This window comes from Thermobia domestica, chromosome 11, assembly GCF_964235325.1.
Source record: "Thermobia domestica chromosome 11, izTheDome1.hap1.1, whole genome shotgun sequence".
NCBI classification, from domain to species: Eukaryota; Metazoa; Arthropoda; class Insecta; order Zygentoma; family Lepismatidae; genus Thermobia; species Thermobia domestica.
The window spans coordinates 118,111,260-118,133,410 of NC_137464.1; the positions used below are offsets into that span (position 1 = coordinate 118,111,260).

The window sequence follows — 22,151 nt, forward strand, 5'->3', positions numbered from 1 at the left end:
CCAGATTTAGCCATCCCTAATAACAAAATTATGAAAAACCTGAAGTGATGCTGCTATATTATATTTCTCCTAATTTGAGATTTTTTACGATTATATATCCATTTATCTGAATCCATCATTTTTTTTTTTTTTGCTAGTGTATAAATTGAGTATGGCTGATCTCATGTTCCTTAAATATTTCGTATTATTATTATTATTATTATTATTATTATTATTATTATTATTATTATTATTATTATTATTATTATTATTATTATTATTATTATTATTATTATTATTAACCGAAAAGTTTTATTATATATTTGTATGGTGAGCATTTGTTCTGACGAGATTTCGGCCTGAGTGATTTGTTCCACAAAGTTTTGGACGGCAAGGTTTTGGCTAGGCGAAATTTTGGCCCGTTAAGCTCTGGACATATGAAATTTTGGCCCGTGGGATTTTGAGCGCCGATGTTTCGGTAGTAAAATTTTGACCGAATACAACCAGAAAATTATTCATTAAGGAAATCATGCACTTCCAAAGAAAAATGAGGTGGAGTCCCGTTCTGCTGTACCCACACACGATTCATGATTTCTTTCTCTTGTAACTATAGCTGAGGTACTGACCACGTTTGCGACATGTGTGCACATAGATATTCGCAAAATAAAGTTCCTACAAATATCGTAATGTCATTTCGGCCCATATCATGAGGCAGGTTTCGTTCCAACTTTTGCCCATTATAAGGATTTTCTTTAGACCAAAAGATTATATTCTCCATCCTGTGTGAACATTTATACCAAGATGCAACTCGTGAGCGTGAAAGTTATGTCAACAAAGTACGGATGGCTATAACACGCCATTCCATATCGCCAGATAATTTACTCACAAATATCGGTATCAATGTTCTCATATGCATTTTTTTTTTTTTTTTATGTGGTAATACGTTGTTGAACATGGTATATTCAGTACAGCTGCTCCTTTGCGAAGTGATTTAGTTGCAGACATCGAGAATTGACTGAGCGATGGCAGCACACGTTTTTTCACGCGTCTTCTTACTTTCGCTACACGGATAGCCTTTACCAAGTGACTTCTAAACACAGCCATTACCTGTGTCATTGTTTGCTTTGTCTGCACTCTTTCATGCACACATATACATGCCACTAAACGTTCTTTAACTACAGAGTAGCCCAAAAGTAGGTATACCGTCCCGTACTATTCAACTCAACGTTTTTATATCATTTTTATTGCTATCCATTAGGTAGACTTACGAGGAAACGGTCTTAAGTGTAAACAACCGATTTGGCTGGGATCCGGATATGTGTTACAGGAGACCAAAGTAGGAGACACGTATTTTGGCATTTGGGCCCATACGCAGAAATTTCCGAAATACGGGGCCCCAAAGTGGCCCTACATGCTATAACTAGGAAGCGAATGACGTTACTTGTACACAACCGATTTGGCTGGGGACCGGATATGTGTTACGGGAGACAAACGTAGAAGACACGTATTTTGGCGTTTGGGCCCATACGCAGAAATTTCCGAAATACGAGGCCCCAAAGTGGCCCTACATGCTATAACTAGGAAGCGAATGAGTTACTTGTACACAACCGATTTAGCTGGGGTCCGGATATGTGTTACGGGAGACAAAGGTAGGAGACACGTATTTTGGCGTTTGGGCCCATACGCAGAAATTTTTGAAATACGGGGCCCCAAAGTGACCCTACATGCTATAACTAGGAAGAGAATGACGTTACTTTTATACAACCGATTTGGCTGGGGTCCGGATATGTGTTACGGGAGACCAAAGTAGGAGACACGTATTTTGGCGTTTGGGCCCATACGCAGAAATTTTCGAAATACGGGGCCCCAAAGTGGTCCTAAATGCCATAACTAGGAAGCGAATGACGTTACTTGTACACAACCGATTTGGCTGGGGTCCGGATATGTGTTACGGGAGACAAAGGTAGGAGACACGTATTTTGGCGTTTGGGCCCATACGCAGAAATTTTTGAAATACGGGGCCCCAAAGTGACCCTACATGCTATAACTAGGAAGAGAATGACGTTACTTTTATACAACCGATTTGGCTGGGGTCCGGATGTGTGTTACGGGAGACCAAGATAGGAGACAAGTAATTTGGCGTTTGGGCCCATACGCAGAAATTTCCGAAATACGGGGCCGCAAAGTGCCCTACATACCATAACTAGGATGCGAATGGCGTTACTGGTGCAGAATGTTGGCATGGGTTGGAATATGTTATAATATATCCAAAGGTATGGGACTTGTGTTTGTTGTTAGGTCCCACAAAAAGGAATGTCGAATGTACAGGGTCCGATATTGGTAGATTTTCAATAAGGCCATGAAGTTGGCGTATGTGGTACCCATGCAATTCTGAACAGATGTTCAGCTGGAAAGAGCAGTCAAGGAGGATCTGCTGACCACGAGGGTGTCAACGGAGCGAAAGAATGTTTGCGTTTTTCGCTTGTATTTCTATGGCTAGGATGTGTTCAAACTGGGCGGTACACTTTTGTGCAAGAGAGTGAACATTAATATTTAATCGATACGGCGTGTGCTGTCAGGAAACCGGGCACAGTGGCGGAAGTAAAGTTTGCCGCCCTGTCAAGTTTTGTCGGAAGATAAACTGCATGTCTTCGACTTGGGCTTATAATAGCCATATCTGGATCCCAGCCAAACTGGTTGTGTACAAGTAACGTCATTCGCTTCCTAGTTATAGCATGTAGGGCCACTTTGGGGCCCCGTATTTTGGAAATTTCTGCGTATGGGCCCAAACGCCAAAATACGTGTCTCCTACTTTGGTCTCCCGTAACACATATCCCGACCCCGGCCAAATCGGTTGTGTAGAAGTAATGTCATTCGCTTCCTAGTTATAGCATGTAGGGTCACTTTGGGGTCCCTTATTTCGAAAATTTCTGCGTATGGGCCCAAACGCCAAAATACGTGTCTAACACTTTGGTCTCCCGTAACATATCCGGACCCCAGCTAAATCGGTTGTGTACAAGTAACGTCATTCACTTCCTAGTTATAGCATGTAGGGCCACTTTGGGGCCCCATATTTCTGAAATTTCTGCGTATGGGCCCAAACGTCAAAATAAGTGTCTTCTACTTTGGTCTCCCGTAACACATATCCGGACCTCAGCTAAATCGGTTGTGTACAAGTAACGTCATTCGCTTCCTAGTTGTAGCATGTAGGGCCACTTTGGGGCCCCGTATTTCGGAAATTTCTGCGTATGGGTTCAAACGCCAAAATACGTGTCTCCTACTTTGGTCTCCCGTAACGCATATCCCGACCCCAGCCAAATCGGTTGTTTACACTTAAGACCGTTTCCTCGTTAGTTTCTTTATTATTTGTTCTTAATGAATGTTTACTTACATCTTAAGCTCAGAACAGCCGAAGCAAACACACCTGCAAGCTAGAATGTCATACTTCATCAATGCAAGGGTGTACTTTTTGGCCACCTTGTATGTTACTTCAATTACTCATATCAGCATGGCTCCACAGTATTGCCAAAAAGTTGGCATAAAATGTCGCTAAGTAGAAGGTGAAATGATTACAATCTGGGTGATCAGTACACAGTAAAAAATGAGGTGTTGAAACAACACAAAATGACTTCCAGTTTAGCGTGTTATTTGCGAGTCAATTCAACACCAAGTTTTTTTTTTTTTAATATTAGCTCGTAAGCTAGCAACCTCTTGGAGGGGTACGCCCTCTTTTAGGAATGGGATGTAAATTAAAATGGTTGGACTAGGATATTGGGAGAGGATCTAAATGATGCATGGTTACAGTTTCAACCTTTATTTTACTTTATTTCGTTATTTATTTACATCACATGATATATATATATATATATATATATATATATATATATATATATATATATATATATATATATATATGTGTGTGTGTGTGTGTGTGTGTATATATGTGTGTGTGTGTGTGATTATGTATGCGATCATAAACATACTGACTGGTGGATGCACAGGTAACGATATAAACATATGAGAGAAAATCGTAAAGAAAGTGAAATCGGCAGAATGGAAGAAGTAGATTATGAAACTTTAAACATACGATAGAGTATGGTAATTATAAATAGATGAACATGAAGGATGAAACGAAGTGCAAGCACGCCACAACACGAGAGAAGGTTAGATCAACAAATGCTGTTATCTTCTGCCTAGGGGCGACGCTAGGCTGATGAAGACTGGGGAGCCCTGTTAGTAACAAAGGAAGATCACTGTGCAGTATATGAAGGAAGTATGTGAGAGAGATGAGCATGAATACGATAGTCATCCAGAAGTTCTACATCGAGATGATTAGGAAGTAATGTATAACAATAGAGTGTGAAAAGGAGATGCAAAGGGGTATAGTAATAACGTGGTCGGCATGGGTGAAGTGAAAGGTAGTGTCGAAAAGTAGTGGGTGGTGGCGAGAGTAGCGATCGGTGAGAAAGTTACGGCGTAGCGTTTCCAGGTGAAATTTAAGAACAGGAAATGTATTAAGAGAGTAAAGATCACGGGTGGGACTGGGTAAAGAAATGCGATAGGCGATGCGAAAGACGTGTCGTTCGAAACCTGCGAACTTGGCATAGTAGGATGGTGATGCTGATACCCAGGCTGGAGAACCATATGTAAGCACTGGGCGAAGGAAGACTTTATATGTATTAAGGATAAACTGGGAAGAGAGACCCCAAGTAGTTCCGGTTAGTCTTTTGGGTAAATTAAGTCTATTATATGCCTTAGTTTTAACAGAGTTGAGGTGAGATGTCCAAGTGAGGTGATGGTCGAAAATGAGGCCAAGTTAAGTGAGAGTTTTAGAAGGATGTATTGGTACGTTATTCACTTGTAATGAAAGAAGTGATGAATTGCGATGGACTTTTGTGCGTTTGCGAGGTGGGATGAAAACTATGACTTGTGTTTTTCCGGCATTAATTGTTAAGTTCCATTTCCGGTACCATTGTGTAAAGCGATTGATAGCTTCCTGGAGTGCAAGATTGATTTGCGGGATGGTGCGACAAAGGGCAAGAAATGCCGTGTCATCGGGATATTGGAACATATGCACGTTTCTTGGTAGATCTTGAAAGTCGGCAACGAAAAATAGATATAAAAGAGGTGATAAAGCAGATCCCTGTGGAACTCCAGATAACAGAAAAATGGGATATGAAAGCTCAGAATTAATTGCAACGTAAGTAAGACGGCAGACAAGAATATGATACATGAGCCGAATATATAGGTCATAGGAAGCCGGAGTCTGACAAGCTTGTAAATGAGCGCTAAATGCCATACATTATCAAACGCTTTTTCGAGGTCGAATAGAGAAGACAAGATGGCTGAATCATGTTATAATGGTTTGTGATTAATGTTGTGAGAGGAGCAACTGGTCGTTAATAGAGTAATCAGAACGGAAACCAGCTTATGGGTCAGGATGAGATGTCGATCGTTTAAATATGGATGTAAGCGTTTAACGATGATCCTTTCAAAGATTTTGCTGAATGTAGACGTTAACTGTATGGGTCTGTAGGATGAGACAGCACTGGGAGATTTATTAGGTTTCGGAAACATGAGACATTTTGAAACTTTCCATTCAGTGGGGTAGAAACCAGTGAGTAGTATGAACGTAAATATAAGGGCTAGAAGTTGGAACAGTGTAGGTGGGCTTTCCTTGATATGTCGGTAAGTGATACCATCAAAGCCGGGAGTAGTATTTTTCTTACGCTGAACCACAGCTGTTATTTCATCCGGCTGGATGGGAACATTTAAGACGTGCGGTGGTAATGGATGGTTGGCGTCCGGCTGAAAGTGCTGTGAATCGGTATTTACTTTGTCAACAGTATGTGAACGGGAAGTAACCTGTGTAGAAGGTGTAAATATGCCTTGAAGATGGTCTGCGAAAGCATTCGCTTTTTCCAAATCTGAGTGTAATGGCTTGTCATCGACAAGGAGAGGATAAGGAGTCTTGGAAAATTTTCCACACAAGGCGTTAAAACGCTTCCAATATACTGTTGGATGGCTTGTGTCGGCGAGGTTATTGCAAGTTTTTACCCACTGCCTTTGCCGATATGCTATAAGGTAATTTCGGACAGTCCTTTGTAGCTGATGGTGATGATGAAGTGCATCCGCATTTCGTGTACGGAGATATTCACGATAAGCTTGTCGTGATTCACGAATCAAAGGAAGATAATGCGTTGGTAATTTTGGACGATATGGTATGGATTCTGTTTGGGGTATGTAGAGAGCAGAGGCTTGTTAGATACCAGAAGTAATATGATCAACTTGAGCGTTATGTTCATCTGAGGTAGTTGGTCAACACCAAGCACATCGCCTTTAGAACATATCAGATATATCTCGTTACTGGCTGTGAGTATTTGCATTGTTTTTATTTGTTTGGCATGAGCAAAGCTCTGCGAAATAGATTTCACGTTTATGACAAGTAGCTAATAACATTCTATATTTTCTGTAATCGGTCACAATAATATTGTTGTAAACCTGTGAATCATTGTTAATGTTAGAAAAAACACACGAAACTTAAAGTTCACAAAGAAAACTCTTACACCCATTTCACCGTTTATTTGAGCTTTTAGAGATAAACTGTAATGATGTATTATTTGTGCATCTCAACGGACGCTTTGCAAACTAAATGACATTGAAGGTTAAAATTATTCTCGGTAAGAGTGCAAGAAGTAGCCTATCAGAAAGCAAAGCGGGATTCTGGAAATTTTATACGCTATATAGGTTGTAAATTTGTCGAACTTATTGACGCTTGGGCTGATTCAAATAAGTAAAATGAAAACGACCATATAAAAAGAGCTTCCAACCAGTGGCTTCTAATCTTAGTGTTTCAGCGTTGCGCAATGACCAAAGTATTTCAAGAAATAATATTATTTGCAGTAAGTAAGTAAGTAAGTGAAGAACAGAAAACATACTTTCTAATACTCCCATATATACATTAAATAACATATTTCTTACTTCTGTAACTGTAAAATCCATTGATCCGTTTTAGAAAACGAAAAACAATCCGTCACAGAGTCTCTAATTTATATTGCGTTGCAACGACAAGATTTGCACATCACGGCAATTGGAGCGAATGTTAAGTCTCCTTTCCCCTATCTTGGAACTTAAAGGCTCTGGTTGTTGCAGTGCTTCTGCAACAATGCGGCACTGTTTCCAGTGAACGAGAAGGCTTTTCGCGCTAAATAAAATTTCTGAATTTTATTTCACTACCAATTACGAATGGAATTTATTTTTATTCATTCATATTTTTAAATTATTATACTGAAGCTAACCAATATAATGACGAAAAAAGTGATCATAAAATTAAAAAATAAGAAAGAAAATATGTAATAGAGTAGAAAACAAATTAAAGTAAACACGCATTTACAAGCTAATTCTTAGCTTATACAGATAATGAAGGTTTCTTGTACAGCAATTTGTGAACCAAATATTAATAAGTCAATAGAATCCCACCTCTGTGGATAGTATTTTAGTATGTACATTTTGCTTTATAAAACAAATTCATTTTATGCACATGATAACTTTCCACATAAAACTGTATGATGGGAAACGCCACATTGAATTTGGGACTATTTAGCAATGCTCAGGGTCGCAACCACGAGGGGGTCCGAATCTTCCAAAACTTTCGAAACTTGACTAACATTTGTAGACTTGCTTAACGAACTATACTTGTTTAACAGAGAAATGATTGATGTAAGCTAAATATTTTATTTTACACCTTATCATGTACGTTTTCTTTTCTTGTGAAAATAATAGTTCTATCATTTATTTTTTTTTAAATATAGGTGTCAACGAACTTACTAATGAACTTACTAATTACTTATCGTCATTTGGGTGCAAAAAAGACAGGTTCGATATTACATAGACGTATTGGACCTCCACAAAAGCTTTGGACCCCTCCCAGCAAACATTTCTAGGTGTAGAACTGGCAATGCTGTTTATTTTAACGTTCTTTGACTTTGGCTTTTGTTACATGTTGATCCTACATCTGACGGGTTTGCAATTTTCCTTTCCACAACGTATCACATTCATAAGCATTATTTCCTCTCGTGTTCATCTTTCATTGCTTACAACCAAGACGGATGATTTGGAATGTAGTTTCTCTTCTACGAATGTGTGTGGGTTGGTATGTGTGTGACATTCGCGATTCATATACCTCTTTTGTATCAGCTGTTTTGGTTTTTAGTTATTAGATTTACTTGAGTTGTGTGTGCTCTAATTCTGAATTCCTACAAATTCTGAATGAATTCTATACCATGACTTATGTAAATAACACACTCAAAAAAGCAGTTTCCCCAGCTCTCCACTGAGGAAAAACTTGCAATTAAGGCTTATTAGACAAAACAAGCAAAGGGCAATTCAAAAGAGTGTTCGAAAAATCTGGTTTAAATTCACAGGACATCTTATGGCAGCAATGTTTTTTCCCTTAAATATATTTCCACAATTTGTTTTAACTTTTTGATGAACTGTGAATAAAGTGTGTTCAATTTACATTTTTATAACATTAATCTCCGCCATGAACTGTCTTAGTCTACGCTGCAGAAGAATTGGGATCACTGTCAGGGATTGAGTTTGCTAGAATGAATTGTTCGCAACAATCTAGGAAAATTATTTAGTGAATCTTGAAGCTTCTGAAATTAATATTAACTGTATCTATGACGTCAGCAAACGGAGATAGGTGTTTGATACTTTCAAGGAATTGAATGTTCCAAGAAAGGTTATCAACATTGGTTATGCTTTCCATCGAAAAAGACCTGATAATGGGAATACCAGAGTTCAACCAGCATGTATTAGACAAATTTACTCCAACCAAAGAGAGGAGAATGAACTTACTAATTAAATAAGTTTACTAGCCTGATAAAATTTTCTGCATTATTTTTTATCTTTAAAAAAATAATTTTATTTAATTTCACACGCATTTGCATCTAAAGTTATGCTAATTAGTCAATGAGTCCATTTTATATTTTCTGTCTTCGATCATTCGTACTGCAACACCCGAAACAACAATCCACCGGCCGCCACCGCTTCCAACTAATAGTGCTTGATTTGTTCACAATACAATTGCTAAATTTGTAAATACGTCGCCAAATCGTCATTTAAAAATCACCAAAAGAGTCACTACTCGAAAATATTATTTTTTGTCGCTATTCTGGAAGTCGAATTCCCTAAATCTAGAGACTTTTACCCCAAATTGGCAACACTGGCTGCACAACTGAAATGCTCCACGTCACGTTGAACGCAGAGACACCAGACAGTGCTTAAAAGCAAGTATATCAGACATTGCTGTTTGTGATCACGAAAGCTAAAACTAAAATTACACTAACATTGTTCTTTGTTATATTCAAACCTAGAGATATGAGGACTTCTCGGACACTCTGTAGAGAGGGGATAGTTTTCTTCACAATGAGGATAAGATTCATATTCATTTTTTACGATTGTTTTAAATAAATGGAATATTACAAATTCTACATGCTATTCGATTTAACACCGTGGATATCGTGTCGCTTTCTACGCATGGCAATCACAAAATTTTCGGCAAGTTTTTAATGTGAAGACAGATAGTCTAATTTTATCCCTACCACATGTTCTAAAAATTTTAGATACATTATAGTTACCAATACTAAGAGTCGAAGACATAAATTATTGTTAATGATAATTACTCACATTAAATTCTAGTCTGGGTTTCGTGTTTCATTATCGATGTGAAGTATACGTGAACTATTTAGCCCATAGAATAAAACTGAAGATATCTGACATTTAGGAACGACTTTCGCACAAAATACAATATGACGAACAATGTGATGCCTATATATAGGCTTTCCTTCACTTATAAGTAGTTTGTTTAATCAACTTCTGACTCCTACTGACATCACATGCCAATCTTAAATTATTTCAAACAACACTAAATATCACACATTTTAAACCGAGACGTCAGGAATTGATGCTTTATTCTATGGAAATAAATAGAAAAAAAGGATTTTTTTACTGTGTGACACAGTTTGCGATATGTCAAAGTCTACTTTAAAAGTATTCGAGTTAAAGATCTTAGGATTGCCAATAAATATGCAGAGAGTAAAGTGAAAATAGATTTACAATTATTCTAAACAGGTTGTCTTTACATAAAGTAGAATTTACTGTACATATTTTGTTTCTGTTACGATTAGCCTTCAAGATTAGTAATTTATATGATTAATTTCAAATACTCCAACGTTAATGTTAGATATACCAAGGCATTGTTTATTAGTTTACGCTAATGTCTGAACAAATGCCTAATTAAGAAACTACAATGATTTAAAAACCTGAATCTGTATGGAAATGAAATTTTTAGGCTATGAGGAAGTCTTCACTTGTTTACATGGGTGGTTTGGGAAAACATAATGTAAGTCACATTTTCTAACTTTCGAATAAACTGACAAAAGTTCAACATTCCTATGAACTTTAATGAAGGTATATTTCCAAAATTAAACTACATACTGTTCTCTGGTTCAACAAAATTCATTCTATGTAATAACTCAATTTCAATGGAAGTGGTGAATGCCATTATGTTTGCACAAGCCACTCACATAGCCGTTTTAAGACAACACCGACAATGTTTGGGAAGTGATTCCTGACACCAAGATAAGACAAAATGTATAGGCCAACCTGGGTGCACAAATGCTTCCTTTCGGAGTTATAGGCTGTCGAAAACATGAAAAAATGAACGTTAAAGGTCCATAGCTCCAAAACTATTGGACCTATCATAGTCAGGTCAAGACTTCACTTTCCAAGTTTCAGAATTCTGCGGTACTTCCATAACAAATTTTATAGAGGTAGTTTGTGAGCACTTCAAATTATATGCCCGTATACAAATTCACCCTATCAAAATTGTTGCTTGAGTACCGCAGGATTCTGAAACAATAGTTTTGGATAACGCACGTATTAGTTCCTAAGTAGAGTCTTGACCCGACTACGATAAGTCCCATAGTTTTGGAGCTATGGACGTTTAAAGTTCATTTATCATGTTTCCGGCAGCCTATAACTCCGAAAGGAAGCATTTGTGCACCCAGGCTAGTCTATATATTTTTTTTTCCTTATCCTGCTGTCAGGAATCACCTTCCAAACGTTATCGGTTTTGTTTTGAAACACCCTGTATAAACGTCTCTATTTTCCAACTGTTGGTTCAAGTTTACTGACTGGTTTTGTGTTTATCATGCGAAAGTATTCCTTTGACATCAAAATAGATATTTCCTGATACAGATTAAGTCAATATACCAATATATTATATTCTGATTTGTCTAGCCTTTAACATTAAACCTACGATATTTTTACTTAATTACGGACACATAATAAACTAGAATAAATTAAGTGTGTCATTATTAGTGAGTGAGTTTGGGACATGCGACAATAATCCCTGTACAGATTAGAAATATTGTTATTAGTGAATACTGATACAGTGGTCGAAGAATATCAAACGTTAGAGATGGATGATAGCATGTCAGATGAGGACGAGAGAGACAGTGACCGTGATAAACAAAAATAGTCACAGTGGCTCTCGGGAAGAAACTGCTTTAATGGACACGTCAATGCATGCTCGACGATATAGTTATTCCGACCAGAATCCCCAGTTCATCCTACGCTCCATCCCCACCTAATAAGGAGCCTACAAAATATACGAAGCCAACAGTTAGAAAATATGTATTACTACTGGATGGAGACAGAAAAAAAACTAGGTAAAAAGAGGAAAGTGTTATCTGTGTTTTCACGCTACAAGTTTCTGCCCCTTCGTAATCTTCAACGAAACCGAAACAAAGCGTCTGTGAGAAAAATAAACGATGAGATATTACAACCTTCTAAAGAATGCGGGCCATGAATGGAAAAGTTCATGATCGGACAATTAAAATGTGTTCGATGCATATAAAAAAGGAGATGAATCCAAAGGGCACTCTGCAATTCCAAGCATCTTGCGGGAAAAAAAATTAAAAAATAAAAGAAAATAAAAGCGTAACAATATTGTGTCATGAAAAATTACTCATTCCGTGTCTAAAATAACCAAAGATAAGCAAGAATTAAATCAAACTGCAGAAAAGTTTGTTGCTGAAACAAAGTCTATGATTGTAAAAGAAAACCTCAAGTTTTTAATAGTTCGAAGTAAATTCGACAAAGAAATGCATTCAGGCAGGACACTAGCAAATAAAGGTGTGAAACTAGTATATTGTAGTATAGAATCAACGACAGCAGTAATTCACTCGTATATGATAATGCCCATTATAACAATGGATGGGAAACTGTTATTGCCATTATATCTTATATCCACTGAACCTACGAGCAAATTCCCTGCAAAGCTGCCTGACATCCCTTCGATATCAAGGCATTTGCTAGAAAGTTAGCAAACATGTGCAAGGATGATTTGAAGTTTTTTTCTTTCTTCAGGAAGTATTATGGCCACATGTACACGATAATCCCATCTTGCTGTTGGTTGATTCGTGGTCTTGTAACAAAAATGATAAACTGATGCATTCCACTGTTCCGGATAATACAATGTGTTTGAAAAAGAACACCCTAGTTTTAATGTGTCCTAGAACGTGTGTAAAGTGACATACACTATTCTAGTTTGTGGTGTTTGATTCATCAACTTTCCAAGTTTGGCTCTCCTGCAGTTGGCAGGTCTGCTCAACCTTGAGACGGCATTAGTGCTGTTTTTCCCCTCTGTTTCTTCAATTCAGTCCAGGCAGGCGTGCAGCCTGCAGTACAGAGCAACTCAGCAACTATGTGTACTCCGCAACAGAAAGCGCAGTGTGTTATTTGGCTTGTGAAAACTGAGTCAGTTATAACAGTGCAACGTAATTTTAGACGTCAGTATGGTGGTGAACCTCCTACAACAAAAACTATCCGTCAATGGCTAAAGTCTTTCAAGGAAACCGGTAGAAGTGGAATATCATCTCGACGTGTGCAGGACCACAAATGGATCCCATGTTGAAGTCTACCAACATTAAACAAAACTTGAAGGAATTCTCTTTCATGATATGTACTCATTGATGTAAGTTTTCATCACTTCCCAATTAAATTTATACTTAAAACTAAGGAGTTCTTTTTCAAACACCCTTTATTGAGTTTCACAAGAAACTGATACGTCCTAAATGCATTGGATGTATTCAACCTCTCGACGTTGGATTCTTTCGCACGTACAAACAGTATGTGAGGTTTATCAAAGATGCTGCATTAAATTTTCATGAGTTTCATGTACGGCATCGTCTCCAAGCGTTTATGCACTTCCAGTTTAGTGCTCTTCGGTTCACCAATTTAATTAAGCATGCCTTCTACATGGCTGGATATCTTGAAGAGCACCAGAAAAAGTCCAGACTCAAATGTCCGTTTGTTTTGATTATGAAACATAATCGGATTGTCTTCATCGCCAGTGTAGCAGTCCCTGTTTCGTCAGGTGTAGACACTGTGAACAGCTCTTGTGTTTTCACCACACTCTTTGTCCTTCATAGATTGGTATGTATCTTTACCAGTATACTTGTTTATGTGATTATATATGTTATCTTCCTTGAGAGGAACTACGTCGTAATTGTACCTGTAATCCCCAGTCCTCCTTTATGTCTGGTGATTTAACGTGACGACAACTATCCACCTTTAACACTGCAGTATTGCCAGCTCTTTGCATGTACAAATGCTCTTTGTAATATTTTTCTAGATGTGCATCCTGTGCCAACATTATTCCGACAGATTATACCGACGTTTGTTCAAATATCGTCTCACGGCTTTCTTGCATGTTACTTCCCAACTCACAATAAAGTTACTACAGAGCTAACACTAATGAATTCATGGTAAAATTTCAGTGTTATTTCCTATGCTACATGACCCACTTTCTCTTTTACATTGTGAATTCGAATTCAAGATGGCCATGATGTTCATTACATATAGCAGATCTTATCATGTATCTACTACTAAACGTTTGACCTTAATTTCTGTGGCCATTCACGCGTATAACGAGTGATTTCTTAGCTTTCTGTGTTGCTAGGCCCTACGGTCGGCCATATTTCTTTCGGCTCTCCCGTTTTTCCATGTTGCCCTCAGTCGCTATAAATGTGCATATGCACATAGTTTTATACCCTCTTTCAAATCTGATACATGTGGTTCGGCAACTCAAGTGCCCGATTCGGACCCTTGCCTGGTTAAATGATTAAATCATAAATAGGCATTATTTACTTAATTTTTTGAAATCTTGTGAATTAATTGCTATGGGCTTTATCAAAAACCTTACCTGAAAATACGAAGACATCATTCTAAAGTAAAGTATTAACAATATCATCTGTTTGATAAGTTGAACATTTGTGTCCAGTAACAACGAAAAAGAGGGAGCAAAGGGGCGCGTGTCCCCTGGTGTCATTGTCCAGCAACTCATCCCCGACCTCTCCCAGACATGTTGTATTCCAATGTAGGTCAGGTAATATAAAATTTATACAAAAAATAGCTACCCTCCCAAAAACGATTTCTTATCCTTCGTATTCCTCCCGTCATCACTGTGTCTGTGCATTTTAGTTCCCTTCTGAATCAATGCTCAGTGTTCAATGATTTATTATCATTAATGAAAATCAAATTATTCAACTCTATATAAAGAACTGTTAACTTTCAGTTTCTAATCTCTGCGGGACAGTTTTGGCTTTCAATATGCAAATCATATAAAGAAGTTAAAATCTGCAAACGAAAACTGGCTCATCGTTCATTTTATGACATCAAAGATCCTACAGAGTTGGACCTACAGCTTAACTAGGAATCCGAACCACATGAGCTCCCGCCGGAAATCGAATCCGAGTGTCCCACGCCACAGATGCGCATGCTAACTGCTTACCCACGAGGGAACTCGGTAAGTTACAATGAATGATTTGTAAATTTGCTGTACTCAAATGCTCTTAAATTACCATCTACTGTAACACAAGAAATATTTCTACCACTATTAAAAGAATAATAATAATTAAAGAATAGGGGACCTTCGCTATAGTCATCCCCACTTTCCTTAGTTCTAGTAAATAAGTAATAGACAATGAAGAATATCAAATGTGTAGAAAGTTAGCCAGGGATATTCACAAAATGGTATCAGATAAACTAATATGTTTCCAAACCCTTTTTTATGGACCTGAAATTTGGGTGCGTGGCTTATTACGTCATAATTGTTTAGCATTCAAATTTCTCTATAGGCAAGCTCTTAAAAACAATTGAAGACGTCGGTTTAGGAAGGAGACAGCTCCAATTTTACATTTGGTTCAGGATTGAAACAAAATATTATTAGAAAGCTATTTACTCAACTTTTGCCTCCAAACTTTTTGCAAAGAAATGTTTTACCCCTATATCACATTTCTTTACAAGTATTTGGAGACTAAATGAAAATAAATTGCATTTTAACAGTTTTTTTTTTCAACTGCGAATCAAATCCACAATTGGATCTATCCCTTCCTGCGCCGAGGTCTTCAGTTATTAGTATATGTAATAGCATTTTGCAAAAACTATCTGACTTACTTTTAAAAATGTCTTAAGTGTTTCGCTAACATTCGGAAAAATGTAGGTGACTTTATCAAAGAACCATGAACAGCAATAATTGTATATCTTAATATCAGTCACAATCCTTGTGATACGCTAGATTATACCAGTGGTTCTCAACCGATGTGTTGCTACACACTGCTATATCACGCAATCCCTTAAGATGTGTCCCGAAATTTTAGAATTTAAAAATCATGAAGAATTTAATAATCATTAGTTAAAATCTAGATAGATTGTACCAGTCAACACCTCCTACGGCGGCAATAATGCTCAGTGCTACATAGAAAATAACAAATGAACTCCCTAAGTTTTACGTCCCACGTTATGCGGGCTAGGCTGAAGGAAACGGTGATGAAGAAGCGAAATGAATGAAATGGTGAAGAAAGTGGGAGGAAACGGGAGAATCCCGAGAAACCCACGTACACAGTGTTTCTCCACCACCAAGTTCACCTGGCGCGATCTGGTATCGAACCAAGGATCCCACGCACCAGAGGTCAATACTCTACCACTAAACCACCGTGGTCCCTATTATTATTATTATTATTATTATTATTATTATTATTATTATTATTATTATTATTATTATTATTATGTATAATGAAAAGATCAAACAAACGTGTCGCGTTCTGGACTTCAATAAACTGTATCGCCAGTCAAAATGGTTGAGAATCATTGAATTATAGAGTAAGAAGGATGTTATGACAGCGTAGTTGCAAGTGATTCATTTAAGTTTTTCTTTAAATCTTACACTATGGATAGCTGACAATATGTTTTTCAATGTTGTTAAATTAAACCTAGAATAACCATTAACATCATTGTGTTCAACGTACCGCGATTATGCATCAAGGCTAAGAGAATGATGATGAGTTGGATAATAATGATGGAATTACGTATTAGTGGGAGAAAACGGAAGAACCCTGACCAAACCCACGAAAACGTTGCGTGTTCACCACAAAGCCCACTTGACGCGGGCTGTGATTGAATCAGAGAACCCACGCACTCAAGGTGGGTACTCTACCACTTAGCCACTGCGGCTCTAATCTTTATGTACTATAATAAATGTAGAGTTATCTAATTTAGGCAATAAAACTACACGAAAGTATCTACATAGAGTGGTTGTTGAAAAAAATGAAAATGTTATTGAATATATCTTCCAAATCATATTTCGTGAAGTACTATAAAAGAATAATCTAACATTTAAAAATTCTTACTTCATCAAATAACACATAAAAAATAAACACAATGCTCTATAATATGCATTCTTTCAGTAGATAATGAGACATTATTTTTTCCTCTATTTCCCATGATGTAGGATAACAGCTTTAAAATCGCAACGTATAACTTTTATACATCCTTAACATATGATAAATATACGAAGGAATTAGAATACATTAATATAAAAAATGGAATTGATTTTAAAAAAATAAATTAATTTCAAGAGTATGCTACTTCCATTCTTTAAGCATTTTATGTACAAAATTAATTGTAATTCCCAATTATAATGCTCATCATTTGACAACAGATCTATTTTCTTTATTTTCTTACTTGGATTATAACTATTTTATGCACTGTTCTATTATTCAATGTAAAGGTAAAGTTCCTTCTCTTACTCAAAAACAAAAACTTCTTTTATTTTATTAGAAAAGACAATGAATTATGACGCCATTGTATATCAACTACACGTCACGTAGGTGCAGATTTACCGTAAACATTTCGTGTTATTGTTATCTCAGCATCATCAGTTGAATTTTAAAATATGCGTACGTAATGCTACATAAAATACCCTTATAGCATTTTAACTTCAAACTGCATTAAAATATCTTTTAACATCACTAGTTTTATCTTACCATCGTCTTCACAAACAAGAGTGGTAGTAATAGTAAAAATACATATACGAAAAATATTTTTTTAATGCATATTGCAATTACGCTGAGTAACAATGTCGGCATATTACCTTCCACGTACCAAAGTATCTCTTAACAGTGCGGTCGTTAGACTGTGTGAAAATTCTGGATTAATCTATCCGCTAGAGTGCATAGAAAACTGGTTAAGAATGACAAATTATACCATAAGACATAAAATAGTCAAAACAATAACCAGTGTGGCCATGTTCTACCACATTAACAGTAAAAACTTTACGTAGATTACGTGATTCATTTCGCATTCAAATGAAATTTATGTTGTCTTATTGAACTATATTGACTGTTATATATTTGTATTTAAAAATGGACACCCAAATTTATACTATATATTAACAATTGTTTTACCTTTTACAAGGATTCTGCAAACAAAACGCAGAAAAACAATGTTTGCACGGTAATACGTATAAATGCCACCAAACGTTTACCTTCCTTTACGATCGCTTCTAGCAGCTATTAATGTGTGATATCGATAAATATATCAATGTTACAAAGTACTTGCAAAAACACGAATATAAATATAAATTCTAATTAACACAAACACTTGTAGAAAATAACAGTTCCTTTGTCTGAATGACTACTTCAACATTAATAATAATAACATAATAAAAAGTCAATATGTTGTTAATTTTAGAAATTTCCAGGTTCTTGTTCCGCTGTTACACTTTGAATATACCAGGAATGTAGTTTTGATTACCGTATCAAATGTAAGCAGACCAGAAACTCAGATATGATGAAGAAAATTAGCGTAAATATAAACCCTTGTTTCATTGTGGTTGTGTCGTAAACAGTGAAAATCATTCCGGAACTCGGTGTTACGTGTTAAAACTTTTATGAACATATATATTGTGCAAGGATAATGAAATTTAAAACTAAAATGACCACAAACTATGTAGCAAAGTAAAAGCACACAATCTTATAGAGTTAACTTTTGAATTATGTTTCTCGTTTGTGTTGTTAGTACTCACCATTTTCAATTGATTGGCACTCGGATATGATTTTTTTTTATCTTAAGAAGTTCTTCTTCTCCATAAACGCTGGGCTGTCGTCAGTTGTTTCGTGTGTGATGGTAAGCTCCACCAGTCCACATCAGCAGCAATATTGCAAGTATGAGATTGATTCTCTTTGGAACGTTATGTTTATAAACTCGCCGAGATATGGCTTTAAAAAGAATCGATTTAAACCTGGTACGCCAACCAGTGCATGTTGTATGTTTTTCAGCTAATGTTTTTAGTGCTGTTTAATGACTACTATGTCGTTTCTCTTTCAATTAATGTTCCGTGCCTTGCGTAAAGTAGCCGCAGTTTTTTTCGTGCTTCGTAGATAGTATGATCGCTAGCTGAAGCTTTCGAACAATTCAGAATTGTTTTTCAATATACAAACGATTTTGCTATCGTGTTTTCTGTGATCTTGTACGAAGCGCAGACAAGATAGAATGTGATTACCGTATTTAGATACAAGTGAAAAATAATAACTAATTCATTTTTCTTTTCTTATATAAAGGACGTTTTCTTAAAGAAAAAAAGTTTTCGTAGGGAATCTGTAAGTGTATCCGTTCTAAGTATTTACAGTGTCTTTTATCATTATAAAGTATTACAGTGTTTGAGGTTCTTCACAGATTTCTAAATATCTACTTAATTAGTCCTCAGAGAACAAATATTTTATTCCAAAGAGAACGTGGTGATATTTCTTACACTTGACCGTGAACAATTATGTGGCCGAATTAGACAAATGAGTAATAAAGAAACGTAATTAAATTGCTGCTTTCAATTGATGGAGATAACAAAGAAATGTGAACAGTGTTTCTAACTACTGTACAATGGAAATTACTATGGAAGTGTTGAAAAACGTCGAGATGTGCGTAATGTGAGATGTTTGTGAAATCTGCTGTATTCACAGAATTGTGTTTTAAGAATTTCATCATCATTTCTTTGTATGTGTTTATTAATTCGTACTCCTGTTTTTCACATGCAGTGATGTCTAGAACTAAGACAACCAATTATAAGTTGTTTTTTGTCTGTAGAATTAATATTATCGCCAGGAAAATTTGTTCCTCCCTTGTTTATGAAAGTGTTTTAAGCGTTCTTTTATAGATTTAGCGGTGATATACGAGGTGCTCCAGGACGTCTATATAATATTATTTTCCTTTTTTTTAATTCTTGGTATATTCAGTGACTCCTGTGTATAGAAGTTATTTTTGAAAAGCTTCAAAGAACTAAAGGTGTCCTGCAATTTTTGAATTATAGTTTTATAGTACGTATGTGTTACACATTACCACCGTTGATCGTAATACAGAGATCGAGTTAAAGGTACCATTCCATCAACATTCGATGATAGGATATTCGGCTGGTGATAGAATAAATCTGCTGACAAATGTTTTGGTTTTCAGGAACTGCACATAATCAATGAAAGAATTCACTGATTCTAGATTTTCGGGATACCCTCGTAAAAAAAAAAAAAAAAAAAATCCTGTTCTTATTAATTGGTGATTGTGAAGAAAAATCTGAATAACTGATAAGCAATTGTAATTCAAATAGTTCTAGAATGCTCAAGAGCTACGTCCTGATGAAATATCATTTCAATCTAGTCAATAGTAATGTACTTCATGGTTTATTTTAAAAGATAAATGGACTCAGTGACCACCGGCTAGACGCGAAAGAATAACCGGTGTCAAATTTGTATGGTTTCTCTTATCAGCAATAAAAATAAATCAGACGATACATGAGATGGAAGGAAGGGTAAGTCTGCAAGTTTTTGCAGTACCTACTACACACACTCAATTTGAACACCTTTTGTTACATGCTTCAAACTCGAGTTCTTCCTAGGCTGGGGACAGCATCTCCAGTGAATTGGATGGAACAGCTCCAACAATTCTGCATGTCAAATCAGGTAGTTTCCTAAGTAGGAGTGGTACTTTTTTTTCACGTTGCAGAAAGAAATCACACAAAATAACGTTGAGAAAACCTAGGAGATCACAGGAGCATAGCTATGTCGTTCGGACTGTGATGGCAGATTCAACAATAAGAAAAAAAGTTTTAACAATTCCCTAACTTTACGTAGAAATTGGAGGGAGGAGTGCAACGTCTTGGTGCTAAATGATGCCCTCTATTGAATTCTGCAGCAAAAAGAGGAGCGAATTATGAAACATGTCAAGATAGACATGGCTATCCTGTTCTGTAAAATGTACGGTCCATTAACTTTCAGACTGGAAGTTGTGCAGAAAACAATAACTATTGTGCATTCGCTTTCATGCTGCACTTATCTACGTAGATTCTCCATCCTTAAATGCATACGTTATGTGCGTTTGCTTTACCATTGTACTAGAGAGGTTGTGGGAAAAATTGACTAGATGTGTGCCATGCAACAAAAAGTGCACACATTCTGTTGTTGAGTGTGTATGTAGTAAATATAAAATCTTAAGAGCATAATTTCCATATCTTGTATGGTTTATTATTTTAAAAAACTGAACAAACTTTAAAATTTTCAACACTCTTTTAAGCACACCTGGAATGTTTAATAAGTTAAATTTAAAAAATTGACGATCATACCGCGTAATATATTTACAAAGAATTGTGTTAGAAATGTGTTTATACAGTAACAATGTAGATCTTCGTCAGATTAAATGCATCATCTTGGAATTTGACAGGCGACACCGAAGAGAACCTCTTGTCAGAGTGGCCGGCCTCAGAATTCTAATTAGGACCCTAGAAGTATCTAAGCAGTATCATTAACTTTCTCTTCCGTATTAAATATGGAAGCATGGTCACTCAGTGATAGAACGGTCATCTCTAGTCGAAGAGTCCTTGATTCGGTTCCAGTTTATGTGAGTTTTGGGTCGACAATATCGTGCCCATGAGTTTTTCGGAGTTCTGTTGTCCCCCCCCCCCCATATTCCCATTTCACTATTTCTGTCATAATTTTTCAGAGTTTCACTAAATCCATCTCCTTTAGCCTAAAGGACACAATCGTAAATTCTATTTAATTAATTTCCAGACTAAACTAGAGTAAATCTCTTATCAAATGCACATTATTTCTCTACCAGTCTATGAGAAACGAGTGTAGAAAAGAAAGCTTAAACCAAGATACTAAATCCCACCAATATCAAACTTTCAATGTTTTGACTAGGTTGCAAGTGTACTACTATTGGATTTTAACTAACGACGATTACCAAACATTAAGCAGATGTATGTTTGAAACATTAAAATTATGTTGCGATTATCTGGATTTGAACCTAGTAGGGTATAAAGTAATAAGCAATAACAAAATAAAGAAATAATATTGTAATCGAATATTTACTTGGAATTCTTTGTTTATGTCTTTAGGCTCAATGATAGGCTCTTTGTTTATATCTTCAGACCAGTGAACATGGATAGAATTAATAGAATGACAAAGTGAAAGAAAACCAAATATTTGTCAAAGGTGAGTGCTACATCCTATCATCATTAGCTACAAAAAAGAAAAGAAAAAAACAAAGTACTCCCCTGCTCTTGATTCCGCGTCATTTTACAGTACTTGCACAGTAATTATATGGTATATACAATAATAAGTTTGTGGTTTTCGTTCAAGCAAGTATTCTATCATAAATTACATCATATTTATACATTTTGTGTAAAAAAAAGAAAATAGTCCTTTCCCATTCCTATTTTGTGTTCCTGGATAACGGGTTAGTACCATTGACACAATATTTCATTTGTGTCTATTTTTATG

The 22,151-nt window shown here is 36.2% G+C and overlaps 1 protein-coding gene across 1 annotated transcript in view; it reads right to left on the reverse strand.

Moving 5' to 3' along the window:
• Positions 1 to 18,737, reverse strand: part of LOC145664390 (melanization protease 1-like) — a 266,717-nt gene extending 247,980 nt beyond the window's left edge. The window contains exon 1 of the mRNA XM_081731054.1: positions 18,413 to 18,737. Within this exon, the coding sequence (XP_081587180.1) occupies positions 18,413 to 18,415 (3 nt within the window). The 5' untranslated portion in view covers positions 18,416 to 18,737. The remainder of the gene's footprint in view (positions 1 to 18,412) is intronic.
• Positions 18,738 to 22,151: the final 3,414 nt, after the last annotated feature.